General features: G+C 38.6%; 1 protein-coding gene across 25 annotated transcripts in view; it reads right to left on the bottom strand.

Moving 5' to 3' along the window:
• The window catches only part of LOC146459744 (scavenger receptor cysteine-rich domain-containing protein DMBT1-like), a 62761-nt gene extending 47513 nt beyond the window's left edge, over positions 1 to 15248 (bottom strand). For 2 of the 25 annotated variants that reach the window (XM_085089102.1, XM_085089100.1), the window contains exon 1: positions 383 to 4674. In XM_085089102.1, the coding sequence (XP_084945228.1) occupies positions 383 to 419 (37 nt within the window). In that variant the 5' untranslated portion in view covers positions 420 to 4674. Of the gene's footprint in view, positions 1 to 382; positions 4675 to 5288; positions 5892 to 6694; positions 6827 to 9501; positions 9971 to 10902; positions 13413 to 13705; positions 13724 to 15111 lie in introns of those variants that run through there. The other 23 variants (XM_085089094.1, XM_085089092.1, XM_085089091.1 and 20 more) reach the window with 19 other exon arrangements.
• Between the last annotated feature and the right edge of the window lie 931 nt (positions 15249 to 16179).

Genomic DNA, 16179 nt, shown 5'->3' with positions numbered 1-16179 from the left:
TACTTTTCCGTCGATTTTGTCGGCGATCTGAAGTTTAGGGAAATCCAGAAATCCAAGACGGCGGATCCAAGATAGCTGCCGTTTCGTAATCACATAACGCAATTATCACAGCATTTGACGTCACCAGTTGCCGTTGCAAACCGGACGCACTATTTATCCTCTAAGATTGATTGTCATAACGTTAACACTCTCGGAGCTATGGAGATAGCGTAGTCCCCCTCACCCCACTGATCGTACGCTGGGCTGCAGAGGACAAAAGGGAGCCTGATCTTGATAGGCTGAAAAAAAAGGGGGGAGGGGGGGGGGGGGTCGAAGAAGTGAAAGTGGAATGTACACAGCGGTATAGATAAGATTTAATTAAATTACATTTGTTGTTCCTTACCTTTCAAGAAGAGCAGCAAAGTGGTATAGAGATTCATCTTCGGATGCAAAGTCCTTGGCAAGAATTAAGATTTCATGCAATGGCGAACCTAATTGTTGGGACGTAAAGAAAAAATGTTTGAGCACCTCTGACGTTATGAATGGTGGAGGGATGTATCTGTTAATGAAAGACATATATTAGCCTTGGTAATCATTTTCTCAAACCGATTGAAACCGCAAACATTGTACATTAGAGATGTACCAAGGAAAAAAAATTACTGTCATGTATACAACATAGTAAAATCTGGGTGACAAATTACTCCTTAATTTTGAGGTGAAATTTCAGCATTAATTTATAATTTCACACGTCAAATTACAAAATTGCTATTGCAGCGTTTCTCGATACAATAAACAAGCCATAAACTCACGATTGTGAGCGTGTCACCCATAATATCACAACATAATGAAATGGTATACTCTTGAAATAAGGGAAAAATTCACTTCCATTTTATCAAAATTCTAATAATTTCCCGAACCTTTGGAAATTATTAGAATTTTGGCAAAACGCGCATAAATTTCTTTCCAAGTTTCACTTGTCACCATTCATCTACCCATACTAGGTTTTCCTAAAATTTTCACATGGCATTGGCTTTAGTAACACATCAGGTAAACGCCCAGTCAGTAGTCCTACATCTGTAGTGCAGCGCACTGTTCCTCATTCAGATTCTTCACCATTCTTCGGATTAACTGTGAAGAAGACCTAGCCTAACGCTCGAAACGCCAGCACTCGAAAATCTTTACGGTGGTCAAATTACCTTATAACATAGTCAGCAAATTCGTGTAATCAAATCCAATTGGGCACGCGTGCTTTATATTCCCATAGCCGGCCGAAAGGGTGACCAACGAGCGACGAAAACAGTCTTTAAGACAGTCTAAGTTTCGGTAAATGGAAAGATTAAAGAATAAGTTATTCGTTGAGTTGATTTTTCGTCCTTGTATTTTGACCCGTGATGGTGGCGAATGGTGAAACACTTAACCTAGACTAATGAACAATTTATGATTTTGATTAAATTCCGATTAAATCAATATAAAGGTTATAGCCCAACGATCGACCGAGTGACATTTCTCCCACATTGCGATAGCTCGTTCACGGCTTAAAAAGGCGATTTTAAACTAAGGGGAAACTTTTCCCTCTGTATCCACCATTCGACTAATCATGAAATGTTCCACGTGTAAAGACAACAGAATGCTTTGAAATATTGCAGTCCACCTTCTTTCTACGATCCAACAATGGACTTCCTCTGGAAATACCAACGACTAAGTCAAAAAAGGCACTTGCTGACCGCTTCTTTAAAATGGCGGCTCCGGCTGTGTGGAACAAATTGCCGAACAAAATGCGTAACGAGACTAATTTTTACAAATTTAAATCGTCGCTTATAATTAAGACTTATGCACTTATCATTGGCTTTCCCAGGGGTTGACCCCCGGAAACCCTCCGGGAAACCCCCGGGAACATGCGGGGAATTGTACATTTTTGACAATATTTTGGGCCCGCGGGGTGGGGACCTTATTTAGTTTTGGAAACGAATGCTTTAGACCCCCGGGATTTGGTCGTCATTGGTCAGCGGTACATGGCATGTTAAAATGGGGTTGACAGAGCTGCGCGACTCCCACTGTGTGTCCGTTGTGTTGATCATCAAGAAAAGCCTTTTCAGTTTTGCTTTTACAAGCATGTCTTTCAGCAATTTTCCGTTTGTATAAGAGATTCTTTCCCAGATCAAAATGTGATGCGACCGCTCTGCTTCATGGTGTTTGTCTTGATCGTGAGGGGGAATTCTCAAATATACTTAATGGAGGGTTTCTTACTGATCATTCTGAGCCGTAAGGATTAGTTTTTGATATGCCATTGTGTATGCTAGCTCTGTGGAATTTGTTAAGGCTCATCGGCTTGGATTGACTGCAAGATTTCAGGTAGCACTAAATAAATGTCATTTGTGAAGATACAGGATCCGTGGATTTCTTAACTCGTGAATTTATGCCTATGCTATTGTATCTCGCTGCCGGAAGATTGCAGGAAGTTTGTAATCACGGACATGAGTGTCTAACAGATCCTCGTCTTTACAAAGCTCGCTTTCGAGAGCTATAGTGCTATAGCTTGTTACGCTGTCTTTTAGCTCCATGAGTTGCTTCTTATCTGAAAAACAGCTATTGTGCTCTTAGAGCTGACATATACCTCCATTATTTTGTGGCTTAGCTTGCATCCGCAGCAGATATTTAAAGATAAGACAGGCAACTGTCTTGTGAGTCTCTAGGATACTGGCGAAAAATGAAGGTATTCTGGCTCCTAAGCCCCTGGGGAGAGGGATTTGGCGTGACTTTTATGCCCTATTCCCCGGGGATTTAGAAGGTTTTTGTTTGATCATTAAAAACAAATCCCCTGGGGTGTCCCGGGGGTCAAACCCCGGGAAAGCCAATGATAAGTGCATTATTGTTTCAATTTTACTTATAATAAGGGTTAGAGCTGAATAAGGGTCTAGGACTTTACATACATACTTTTCTTTATGTTATCAATGACAGGAACGCGTGACGAACCCCTAAGAAGGTCTGCGTGGGAGGCTACTCTATAGGTTGCGCGTTATAAATTTTTAAATTGTTACTATTAAACTATTATTCTGGTTTAGGTTAACATAGATCTCGATGAAAACAGGAACCCGTGTCTAACTAAAAAAAAAAAAGAATTGCATATCTACGTATAGTTCCTGTTCTTTCATCTGCGTAACACATTTGACTGAAAGCCACAGGCTTTCCCATGATAAACATATCTCAGTAACTTAGTCGAGGTCAAAGTTCAAATCTAACCGCATTAGACCATCACAATATTTTCTCCACAGATAGCTTTTCAAAACTCTCCTTACCCCAGTGTTGTCTATGCAAAAAAAAAAAATGTTCGATAAAATCGCCGAAAAAATCAGTGAAACCAAACGGGAAAACTTAGGCAAAATTCTTGAGGAGTTGTTTCCTGTGTATCTTTTTATGTTTGCTTTTTGTTTTTGTTTTGTTTTGTTTTGTCTTGTTTTGTTTTGTTTTTGCCTAATTTAAGGCCATTTGCGTAAGCTAATGTAGATTGAACTGTTCGAATGCCTTAGCTGAGATTTGAGTCACAGAAAGTTCTAGGAAATTCTATTCCCCGAATTTACGAGCTGTTGTTGACTTTAAGATAATGCTAGCTGACCTTTATTCGCATTTTCAACAACATATATTTTTACCCCTCCGAAAACAGGAAGAACTAGTTTTCCAGTTTTGCGAAAGTTTGGGTCCACAGTTTGCCGAATAACAAAATCCGAATTTCTGAAGCGATAATGGCTTTCCGAACAGATATCCAGTGAAATGAACTATTGCATGCTCCTGCAAGATCGTGAAGGACCCTGTTTTCCAACAGGCTTTGTGAACACTTTGAAAGCTGTGTTGAGTTGTATTTGCAAACTGTAGGCTAAATAGGAAGATCAGTAAATGGATTACACTCTTACCTTAATCGAAATTCTTAGAATAAAGCACACTTTCCTGGAACCAATTTTCTTCGTGATATTCGAAAACACGGCTTTTTTCAAGCGTAGTCTTTAGAAGCTCTGGAATAATCACTCGAGGATTCCTCTTTCGAGTTTGCAGCACTTCCGCCTGTTGTATTAACTGATACGGAAATTTATTTCCGCATGACTGTCGATCCCGGAACGTTCCCTTGGGAAAACTAAGCAGCCTTTCTCTCATCTTTCAAACAGTGTCTTTTACGTGCAGAATAGGTCAAACCCGCTTATAATTCAAGTATGCACGCTTTATATTTTATTGAAATACATCGTCGTAAACTAGCGAAAACAACACGTTCCGCTATAAAAGGGCATTTGACAACTTGAAACGCCTTTCAATCGTGGCAAATGTTGACTCAACCGTCCCTTGAGAAAATATGTCTCAAAATCTCATGATATCACGACAGCAAAATGAATCATTGGTTTCTCTTTAGGTCAACAGGGTTCATCCTGAGAACTAAGCTTATTATATCAGTAACGCTTGTAAAAAACGACGCAAGTTGTTTGTCGATTGTTCCCCTTTCATACCGGTATTTCCTGGTTAAGCATTTACCGTGCCAGACTTCCTTTTGTTTTAATATTTCCGTTAGCGCTGAAACGAACTGAATGTGATCTGGGCAAAAATTAGCGAGCACAAACCAGCGTTGACCATTTTTTGCAGGTTTTTTCCCCAATTAAAATTATTTTTCTTTGGAGATTTGTAAATATTTGTAAATAGATTTAAGTAAATATTTGCATTGCCTTAGCCCACATTAGACCAGCACAATAGTTTCTCCACTGATATCTAAATCTATCCCAGTGTTGTCCATGGTCGACAAACCAATCGCCGATAAAATTAGTGACACCAAACGCGAACGCTTAGGCAAAATTCTGGAGTTGTTTCCTGTGTACCTTTTTTTTTTTTTTTGCTTATTAAAGGCCATTTGTGTAAGGTAATATAGATTGAACTGTTCCAATGCTTTAGCTGAGATTTGAGTGACAGAAAGTTTTAAGAAATTCTATTCCCCGAATTTACGAGCTTTTGCTGGCTTTAGGATAATGCTTGCTGACCTTTTTTTGCATTTTCAACAACATATATATATACCCCTCCAAAAACAAGAATAACTAGTTTTCTGGTGTTGCGAAAGTTTGGACCGACATTTTGCCGAATAACAAAATCCGAATTTCTGAAGCGATAATGGCTTTCCGAACAGATATCCAGTGAAATGAATTGTTGCATGCTCCTGCAAGACCCTGAAGGACCCCGATTTCAGACTATGAGGCTTTGTCTACACTTTGAAAGTTGTGTTGAGTTGTATTTGCAAACTGTAGGCTAAATAGGAAGATCAGTAAATCGATTACACTTACCTTAATCGAAATTCTTAGGATAAAACACACTTTCCTGGAACAGATTGTTATCGTGATATTCGTAAACACGGCTTTTTTCAAGCGTAGTCTTTAGAAGTTCTGGAACAATCACTCGAGGATTCCTCTTTCGAGTTTGCAGCACTTCCGCCTGTTGTATTAACTGATACGGAAATTTATTTCCGCACGACTGTCGATCCCGGAACGCTCCCTTGGGAAAACTAAGCAGCCTTTCTGTCATCTTTCAAACAGTGTCTTTTGCGTGCGAAATAGGTCAAACTCGCTTATAATACAAGCGTGCATGCTTCATATTTTAATGAAATACATTGTCGTAAACTAGCGAAAAAAACACGTTCCGCTAAAAAAGGGCATTTGACAACTTGAAAAGGCTTTCAATCGTGGCAAATGTTGGCTCAACCGTCCTTTGAAAAAATGTCTCAAAATCTCATGATATCACGACAGCAAAATGAATCATTGGTTTCTCTTTAGGTCAACAGGGTTCATCCTGAGAACTAAGCTTATTATATCAGTAACGCTTGTAAAAAACGACGCAAGTTGTTTGTCGATTGTTTCCGTTTTATACCGGTTTTTCCTGGTTAAGCATTTACCGTGCCAGACTTCCTTTTGTTTTAATATTTCCGTTAGCGCTGAAACAAACTGAATGTGATCTGGGAAAAAATTAGCGAGCACAAACCAGCGTTGCGCATTTTTTGCAGGTTTTTTCCCCAATTAAAATTATTTTTCTTTGGAGATTTGTAAATATTTGTAAATAGATTTAAGTAAATATTTGCATTGCCTTAGCCCACATTAGACCAGCACAATAGTTTCTCCACTGATATCTAAATCTATCCCAGTGTTGTCCATGGTCGACAAACTAATCGCCGATAAAATCAGTGACACCAAACGCGAACGCTTAGGCAAAATTCTTGAGGAGTTGTTTCCTGTGTACCCTTTTTTTTTTTTTTTTGCTTATTAAAGGCCATTTGTGTAAGGTAATATAGATTGAACTGTTCCAATGCTTTAGCTGAGATTTGAGTGACAGAAAGTTTTAGGGAATGGTCTATTCCCCGAATTTACAAGCTTTTGCTGGCTTTAAGATAATGCTTGCTGACCTTTTTTTGCATTTTCAACAACATATACTTTTACCCCTCCGAAAACAAGAATAACTAGTTTTCTGGTGTTGCGAAAGTTTGGGCTGACATTTTGCCGAATAACAAAATCCGAATTTCTGAAGCGATAATGGCTTTCCGAACAGATATCCAGTGAAATGAATTGTTGCATGCTCCTGCAAGACCCTGAAGGACCCTGATTTCAGATTATGAGGCTTTGTCTACACTTTGAAAGTTGTGTTGAGTTGTATTTGCAAACTGTAGGCTAAATAGGAAGATCAGTAAATCGATTACACTTACCTTAATCGAAATTCTTCGGATAAAACACACTTTCCTGGAACCAATTGTTATCGTGTTATTCGTAAATACGGCTTTTTTCAAGTGTAATCTTTAGAAGTTCTGGAACAATCCCTCGAGGATTTTGCAGCACTTCCGCCTGTTGTATTAACTGACACGGAAATTTATTTCCGCACGACTGTCGATCCCGGAACGCTCCCTTGGGAAAACTAAGCAGCCTCTGTCATCTTTCAAACAGTGTCTTTTGCGTGCGGAATAGGTCAAACCCGCTTATAATACAAGCCTGCATGTTTCATATTTTAATGAAATACATCGTCGTAAACTAGCGAAAAAAACACGTTCCGCTATAAAAGGGCATTTGACAACTTGAAAAGCCTTTCAATCGTGGCAAATGTTGGCTCAACCGTCCTTTGAAAAAATATGTCTTAAAATCTCATGATATCACGACAGCAAAATGAACCTTTGGTTTGTCTTAAGGTCAACAGGGTTCATCCCGAGAACTAAGCTTATTGTATCAGTAACGCTTCTAAAAAACGACGCAAGTTGTTTGTCGATTGTTTCCGTTTTATACCGGTTTTTCCTGGTTAAGCATTTACCGTGCCAGACTTCCTTTTGTTTTAATATTTCCGTTAGCGCTGAAACGAACTGAATGTGATCTGGGAAAAAATTAATGAGTACAACCCAGCGTTGCGCATTTTTTGCAGGTTAGTTCCCCAAATAAATTTATATTTCTTTGGAGATTTGTAAATATTTGTAAATAGATTTAGGTAAATATTTGCACTGCCTTAGCCCAAATTAGACCAGCATAATAGTTTCTCCACTGATATCTAAATCTATCCCAGTGTTGTCTATGGTCGACAAACTAATCGCCGATAAAATCAGTGACACAAAACGCAAACGTTTAGGCAAAATTCTTGAGGAGTTGTTTCCTGTGTTCCCTTTTTTTTTTTTTTTTTTTTTTGCCTATTAAAGGCCATTTGTGTAAGGTAATATAGATTGACCTGTTCCGATGCTTTAGCTGAGATTTGAGTGACAGAAAGTTTTAGGAAATGGTCTATTTCCCGAATTTACGAGCTTTTGCTGGCTTTAAGATAATGCTTGGTGACCTTTTTTTGCATTTTCAACAACATATATATTTACCCCTCCGAAAACAAGAATAACTTGTTTTCTGGTGTTGCAAAAGTTTGGGCCGAAATTTTGCCGAATAACAAAATCCGAATTTCTGAAGCGATAATGGCTTTCCGAACAGATATCCAGTGAAATAAACTATTCCATGTTCCTGCAAGATCTTGAAGGACCCTGTTTTCAAACAGGCTTTGTGAACACTTTGAAAGCTGTGTTGACTTGTATTTGCAAACTGTAGGCTAAATAAGAAGATCAGTAAATGGATTACACTTACCTTAATCGAAATTCTTAGAATAAAGCACACTTTCCTAGAACCAATTTTCTTCGTGATATTCGTAAATACGGCTTTTTTCAAGCGTAGTCTTAGAAACTCTGGAACAATCACTCGAGGATTCCTCTTTCGAGTTTGCAGCACTTCCGCCTGTTGTATTAACTGATACGGAAATTTATTTCCGCACGACTGTCGATCCCGGAACGTTCCCTTGGGAGAACTAAGATGCCTTTCTGTCATCTTTCAAACAGTGTCTTTTACGTGCGGAATAGGTCAAACCCGCTTATAATTCATGTATGCACGCTTTATATTTTATTGAAATACATCGTCGTAAACTAGCGAAATTATCACCTTCCGCTATAAAAGGGCATTTGACAACTTGAAACGCCTTTCAATCGTGGCAAATGTTCACTCAACCGTCCCTTGAAAAAATATGTCTCAAAATCTCATGATATCACGACAGCAAATTGAATCATTGGTTTCTCTTTAGGTCAACAGGGTTCATCCTGAGAACTAAGCTTATTATATCAGTAACGCTTGTAAAAAACGACGCAAGTTGTTTGTCGATTGTTCCCCTTTTATACCGGTATTTCCTGGTTAAGCATTTACCGTGCCAGACTTCCTTTTGTTTTAATATTTCCGTTAGCGCTGAAACGAACTGAATGTGATCTGGGCAAAAATTAATGAGTACAACCCAGCGTTGCACATTTTTTGCAGGTTTTTTCCCCAATTAAAATTATTTTTCTTTGGAGATTTGTAAATATTTGTAAATAGATTTAAGTAAATATTTGCATTGCCTTAGCCCACATTAGACCAGCACAATAGCTTCTCCACTGATATCTAAATCCATCCCAGTGTTGTCCATGGTCGACAAACTAATCGCCGATAAAATCAGTGACACCAAACGCGAACGCTTAGGCAGAATTCTTGAGGAGTTGTTTCCTGTGTACCCTTTTTTTTTTTTTTTTTTTTTTTGCTTTTTAAAGGCCATTTGTGTAAGGTAATAAAGATTGAACTGTTCCAATGCTTTAGCTGAAATTTGAGTGACAGAAGGTTTTAGGAAATTCTATTCCCCGAATTTACAAGCTTTTGTTGGCTGTAAAATATTCCTTGCTGACCTTTTTTTGCATTTTCAACAACATATATATGTACCCCTCCCGAAACAAGAATAACTAGTTTTCTGGTGTTGCGAAAGTTTGGGCCGACATTTTGCCGAATAACAAAATCGAATTTCTGAAGCGATAATGGCTTTCCGAACAGATATCCAGTGAAATGAATTGTTGCATGCTCCTGCAAGACCCTGAAGGACCCCGATTTCAGACTATGAGGCTTTGTCTACACTTTGAAAGCTGTGTTGAGTTGTATTTGCAAACTGTAGGCTGAATGGGAAGATCAGTAAATGGATTACACTTACCTTAATCGAAATTCTTCAGATAAAACACACTTTCTCGAACCAATTGTTATCGTGATATTCGTAAATCCGACTTGTTTCAAGCGTAATCTTTAGAAGTTCTATAACAATAACTCGAGGATTCCTCTTTCGAGTTTGCAGGACTTCCGCCTGTTGTATTAACTGATACGGAAATTTATTTCCGCACGACTGTCGATCCCGGAACGTTCCCTTTGGAAAACTAAGCAGCCTTTCTGTCATCTTTCAGAAAGCGTCTTTTACGTGCGGAATAGGTCAAACCCGCTTATAATTCAAGTATACACGCTTTATATTTTATTGAAATACATCGTCGTAAACTAGCGAAAACAACACGTTCCGCTATAAAAGGGCATTTGACAACTTGAAACGCCTTTCAATCGTCGCAAATGTTGACACAACCGTCCCTTGAAAAAATATGCCTCAGAATCTCATGATATCACGACAGCAAAATGAATCATTGGTTTCTTTTTAGGTCAACAGGGTTCATCCTGAGAACTAAGCTTATTATATCAGTAACGCTTGTAAAAAAACGACGCAAGTTGTTTGTCGATTGTTTCCCTTTTATACCGGTATTTCCTGGTTAAGCATTTACCGTGCCAGACTTCCTTTTGTTTTAATATTTCCGTTAGCGCTGAAACGAACTGAATGTGATCTGGGCAAAAATTAGCGAGCACAAACCAGCGTTGCGCATTTTTTGCAGGTTTTTCCCCAATTAAAATTATTTTTCTTTGGAGATTTGTAAATATTTGTAAATAGATTTAAGTAAATATTTGCACTGCCTTAGCCCACATTAGACCAGCACAATAGCTTCTCCACTGATATCTAAATCTATCCCAGTGTTGTCCATGGTCGACAAACTAATCGCCGATAAAATCAGTGACACCAAACGCGAATGCTTAGGCAAAATTCTTGAGGAGTTGTTTCCTGTGTACCCTTTTTTTTTTTTGCTTATTAAAGGCCGTTTGTGTAAGGTAATATAGATTGAACTATTCCAATGCTTTAGCTGAGATTTGAGTGACAGAAAGTTGTAGGAAATTCTATTCCTCGAATTTACAAGCTTTTGCTTGCTTTAAAATAATGCTTGCTGACCTTTTTTTGCATTTTCAACAACATATATATGTACCCCTCCGAAAACAAGAATAACTAGTTTTCTGGTGTTGCGAAAGTTTGGGCCGAAATTCTGCCGAATAACAAAATCCGAATTTCTGAAGCGATAACGGCTTTCCGAACAGATATCCAGTGAAATGAATTGTTGCATGCTCCTGCAAGACCCTGAAGGACCCCGATTTCAGACTATGAGGCTTTGTCAATACTTTGAAAGTTGTGTTGAGTTGTATTTGCAAACTGTAGGCTAAATAGGAAGATCAGTAAATGGATTACACTTACCTTAATCGAAATTCTTAGGATAAAACACACTTTCCTGGAACCAATTGTTATCGTGTTATTCGTAAATACGGCTTTTTTCAAGCGTAATCTTTAGAAGCTCTGGAACAATCACTCGAGGATTCCTCTTTCGAGTTTGCAGCACTTCCGCCTGTTGTATCAACTGATACGAGAATTTATTTCCGCACGACTGTCGATCCCGGAACGCTCCCTTGGGAAAACTAAGCAGCCTTTCTGTCATCTTTCCAACAGTGTCTTTTGCGTGCGGAATAGGTCAAACTCGCTTATAATACAAGCGTGCATGCTTCATATTTTAATGAAATACATCGTCGTAAACTAGCGAAAACAACACGTTCCGCTAAAAAAGGGCATTTGACAACTTGAAACGCCTTTCAATCGTGGCAAACGTTGGCTCAACCGTCCCTTGAAACAATATGTCTCAGAATCTCATGATATCACGACAGCAAAATGAACCATTGGTTTCTCTTTAGGTCAACAGGGTTCATCCCGAGAACTAAGCTTATTGTATCAGTAACGCTTGTAAAAAACGACGCAAGTTCGGTTTGTCGATTGTTTCCCTTTTATACCGGTATTTCCTGGTTAAGCATTTACCGTGCCAGACTTCCTTTTGTTTTAATATTTCCGTTAGCGCTGAAACAAACTGAATGTGATCTGGGCAAAAATTAGTGAGTACAAACCAGCGTTGCGCATTTTTTGCAGGTTTTTCCCCAATTAAAATTATTTTTCTTTGGAGATTTGTAAATATTTGTAAATAGATTTAAGTAAATATTTGCACTGCCTTAGCCCACATTAGACCAGCACAATAGCTTCTCCACTGATATCTAAATATATCCCAGTGTTGTCCATGGTCGACAAACTAATCGCCGATAAAATCAGTGACACCAAACGCGAATGCTTAGGCAAAATTCTTGAGGATATGTTTCCTGTGTACCCTTTTTTTTTTTTTTGCTTATTAAAGGCCATTTGTGTAAGGTAATATAGATTGAACTATTCCAATGCTTTAGCTGAGAGTTGAGTGACAGAAAGTTGTAGGAAATTCTATTCCTCGAATTTACAAGCTTTTGCTGGCTTTAAAATAATGCTTGCTGACCTTTTTTTGCATTTTCAACAACATATATATGTACCCCTCCGAAAACAAGAATAACTAGTTTTCTGGTGTTGCGAAAGTTTGGGCCGAAATTCTGCCGAATAACAAAATCCGAATTTCTGAAGCGATAACGGCTTTCCGAACAGATATCCAGTGAAATGAATTGTTGCATGCTCCTGCAAGACCCTGAAGGACCCCGATTTCAGACTATGAGGCTTTGTCAATACTTTGAAAGTTGTGTTGAGTTGTATTTGCAAACTGTAGGCTAAATAGGAAGATCAGTAAATGGATTACACTAACCTTAATCGAAATTCTTAGGATAAAACACACTTTCCTGGAACCAATTGTTATCGTGTTATTCGTAAATACGGCTTTTTTCAAGCGTAATCTTTAGAAGCTCTGGAACAATTCCTCTTTCGAGTTTGCAGCACTTCCGCCTGTTGTATCAACTGATACGAGAATTTATTTCCGCACGACTGTCGATCCCGGAACGCTCCCTTGGGAAAACTAAGCAGCCTTTCTGTCATCTTTCCAACAGTGTCTTTTGCGTGCGGAATAGGTCAAAACCGCTTATAATACAAGCGTGCATGCTTCATATTTTAATGAAATACATCGTCGTAAACTAGCGAAAACAACACGTTCCGCTAAAAAAGGGCATTTGACAACTTGAAACGCCTTTCAATCGTGGCAAACGTTAGCTCAACCGTCCCTTGAAACAATATGTCTCAGAATCTCATAATATCACGACAGCAAAATGAACCATTGGTTTCTCTTTAGGTCAACAGGGTTCATCCCGAGAACTAAGCTTATTGTATCAGTAACGCATGTAAAAAACGACGCAAGTTGTTTGTCGATTGTTTCCCTTTTATACCGGTATTTCCTGGTTAAGCATTTACCGTGCCAGACTTCCTTTTGTTTTAATATTTCCGTTAGCACTGAAACAAACTGAATGTGATGTGGGCAAAAATTAGCGAGCACAAACCAGCGTTGCGCATTTTTTGCAGGTTATTTCCCCAATTAAAATTATTTTTCTTTGGAGATTTGTAAATATTTGTAAATAGATTTAAGTAAATATTTGCATTGCCTTAGCCCACATTAGACCAGCACAATAGCTTCTCCACTGATATCTAAATCTATCCCAGTGTTGTCCATGGTCGACAAACTAATCGCCGATAAAATCAGTGACACCAAACGCGAACGCTTAGGCAGAATTCTTGAGGAGTTGTTTCCTGTGTACCTTTTTTTTTTTTTTTTGCTTTTTAAAGGCCATTTGTGTAAGGTAATATAGATTGAACTGTTCCAATGCTTTAGCTGAGATTTGAGTGACAGAAAGTTTTAGGAAATTCTATTCCCCTAATTTACAAGCTTTTGCTGGCTTTAAAATAATGCTTGCTGACCTTTTTTTGCATTTTCAACAACATATATATGTACCCCTCCGAAAACAAGAATAACTAGTTTTCTGGTGTTGCGAAAGTTTGGGCCGACATTTTGCCGAATAACAAAATCCGAATTTCTGAAGCGATAATGGCTTTCCGAACAGATATCCAGTGAAATGAATTGTTGCATGCTCCTGCAAGACCCTGAAGGACCCAGTTTTCAGACTATGAGGCTTTGTGAACACTTTGAAAGCTTTGTTGAGTCAGCGGTATTCGCAAAGTGTAGGCTGAATAGAAAGATCAGTAAATGGATTACACTAACCTTAATCGAAATTCTTAGGATAAAGCACAATTTCCTGGAACCAATTGTTATCGTGTTATTCGTAAATACGGCTTTTTTCAAGCGAATCTTTAGGAGTTCTGGAACAATCACCCAAGGATTGCGCTTTTAAGTTTGCAGCCCTTTCGCCTGTTGTATTAACTGATACGGGAATTTATTTCCGCACGACTGTCGATCCCGGAACGTTCCCTTGGGAAAACTAAGCAGCCTTTCTGTCATCTTTCAGAGAGCGTCTTTTACGTGCGGAATAGGTCAAACCCGCTCATAATTCAAGTATGCACGCTTTATATTTTATTGAAATACATCGTCGTAAACTAGCAAAAACAACAGGTTCCGCTATAAAAGGGCATTTGACAACTTGAAACGCCTTTCAATCGTGGCAAACGTTGACTTAACCGTCCCTTGAAAAAATATGTCTCAGAATCTCATGATATCACGACAGCAAAATGAACCTTTGGTTTGTCTTAAGGTCAACAGGGTTCATCCCGAGAACTAAGCTTATTGTATCAGTAACGCTTGTAAAAAACGACGCAAGTTGTTTGTCGATTGTTTCCGTTTTATACCGGTTTTTCCTGGTTAAGCATTTACCGTGCCAGACTTCCTTTTGTTTTAATATTTCCGTTAGCGCTGAAACAAACTGAATGTGATCTGGGCAAAAATTAGCGAGCACAAACCAGCGTTGCACATTTTTTGCAGGTTATTTCCCCAATTAAAATTATTTTTCTTTGGAGATTTGTAAATATTTGTAAATAGATTTAAGTAAATATTTGCATTGCCTTAGCCCACATTAGACCAGCACAATAGTTTCTCCACTGATATCTAAATCTATCCCAGTGTTGTCCATGGTCGACAAACTAATCGCCGATAAAATCAGTGACACCAAACGCGAACGCTTAGGCAGAATTCTTGAGGAGTTGTTTCCTGTGTACCTTTTTTTTTTTTTTTTTTGCTTATTAAAGGCCATTTGTGTAAGGTAATATAGATTGAACTGTTCCAATGCTTTAGCTGAGATTTGAGTGACAGAAAGTTTTAGGAAATTCTATTCCCCTAATTTACAAGCTTTTGCTGGCTTTAAGATAATGCTTGCTGACCTTTTTTTGCATTTTCAACAACATATATAGTTACCCCTCCGAAAACAAGAATAACTAGTTTTCTGGTGTTGCGAAAGCTTGGGCCGACATTTTGCCGAATAACAAAATCCGAATTTCTGAAGCGATAATGGCTTTCCGAACAGATATCCAGTGAAATGAACTGTTGCATGCTCCTGCAAGACCCTGAAGGACCCAGTTTTGAGACAGGCTTTGTGAACACTTTGAAAGCTGTGTTGAGTCAGCGGTATTCGCAAACTGTAGGCTGAATAGAAAGATCAGTAAATGGATTACACTAACCTTAATCGAAATTCTTAGGATAAAGCACACTTTCCTGGAACCAATTGTTATCGTGTTATTCGTAAATACGGCTTTTTTCAAGCGGAATCTTTAGAAGTTCTGGAACAATCACCCGAGGATTCCGCTTTTAAGTTTGCAGCACTTTCGCCTGTTGTATTAACTGATACGGGAATTTATTTCCGCACGACTGTCGATCCCGGAACGTTCCCTTGGGAAAACTAAGCAGCCTTTCTGTCATCTTTCAGAGAGCGTCTTTTGCGTGCGGAATAGGTCAAACCCGCTTATAATTCAAGTATGTACGCTTTATATTTTATTGAAATACATCGTCGTAAACTAGCAAAAACAACACGTTCCGCTTTAAAAGGGCATTTGACAACTTGAAACGCCTTTCAATCGTGGCAAACGTTGACTCAACCGTCCCTTGAAAAAATATGTCTCAGAATCTCATGATATCACGACAGCAAAATGAACCATTGGTTTCTCTTTAGGTCAACAGGGTTCATCCCGAGAACTAAGCTTATTGTATCAGTAACGCTTGTAAAAAACGACGCAAGTTGTTTGTAGATTGTTTCCCTTTAATACCGGTATTTCCTGGTTAAGCATTAACCGTGCCAGAGTTCCTTTTGTTTTAATATTTCCGTTAGCGCTGAGACAAACTGCATGTTATCTGGGCAAAAATCAGCGAGCACAAACCAGCGTTGCGCATTTTTTGCAGGTTATTTCCCCAATTAAAATTATTTTTCTTTGGAGATTTGTAAATATTTGTAAATAGATTTAAGTAAATATTTGCACTGCCTTAGCCCACATTAGACCAGCACAATAGTTTCTCCACTGATATCTAAATCTATCCCAGTGTTGTCCATGGTCGACAAACTAATCGCCGATAAAATCAGTGACACAAAACGCAAACGTTTGGGCAAAATTCTTGAGGAGTTGTTTCCTGTGTACCCGTTTTTTTTTTTTTGCTTATTAAAGGCCATTTGTGTAAGGTAATATAGATTGAACTGTTCCAATGCTTTAGCTGAGATTTGAGTGACAGAAAGTTTTAGGGAATGGTCTATTCCCCGA

This window comes from Pavona decussata, unplaced genomic scaffold (genome assembly GCF_977016875.1).
Source record: "Pavona decussata unplaced genomic scaffold, jaPavDecu1.1 SCAFFOLD_217, whole genome shotgun sequence".
In the NCBI taxonomy this organism is placed as follows: Eukaryota; Metazoa; Cnidaria; class Anthozoa; order Scleractinia; family Agariciidae; genus Pavona; species Pavona decussata.
Note: the sequence above shows the minus strand (reverse complement) of the source record. Positions and strands in the feature narration are given on the sequence as shown.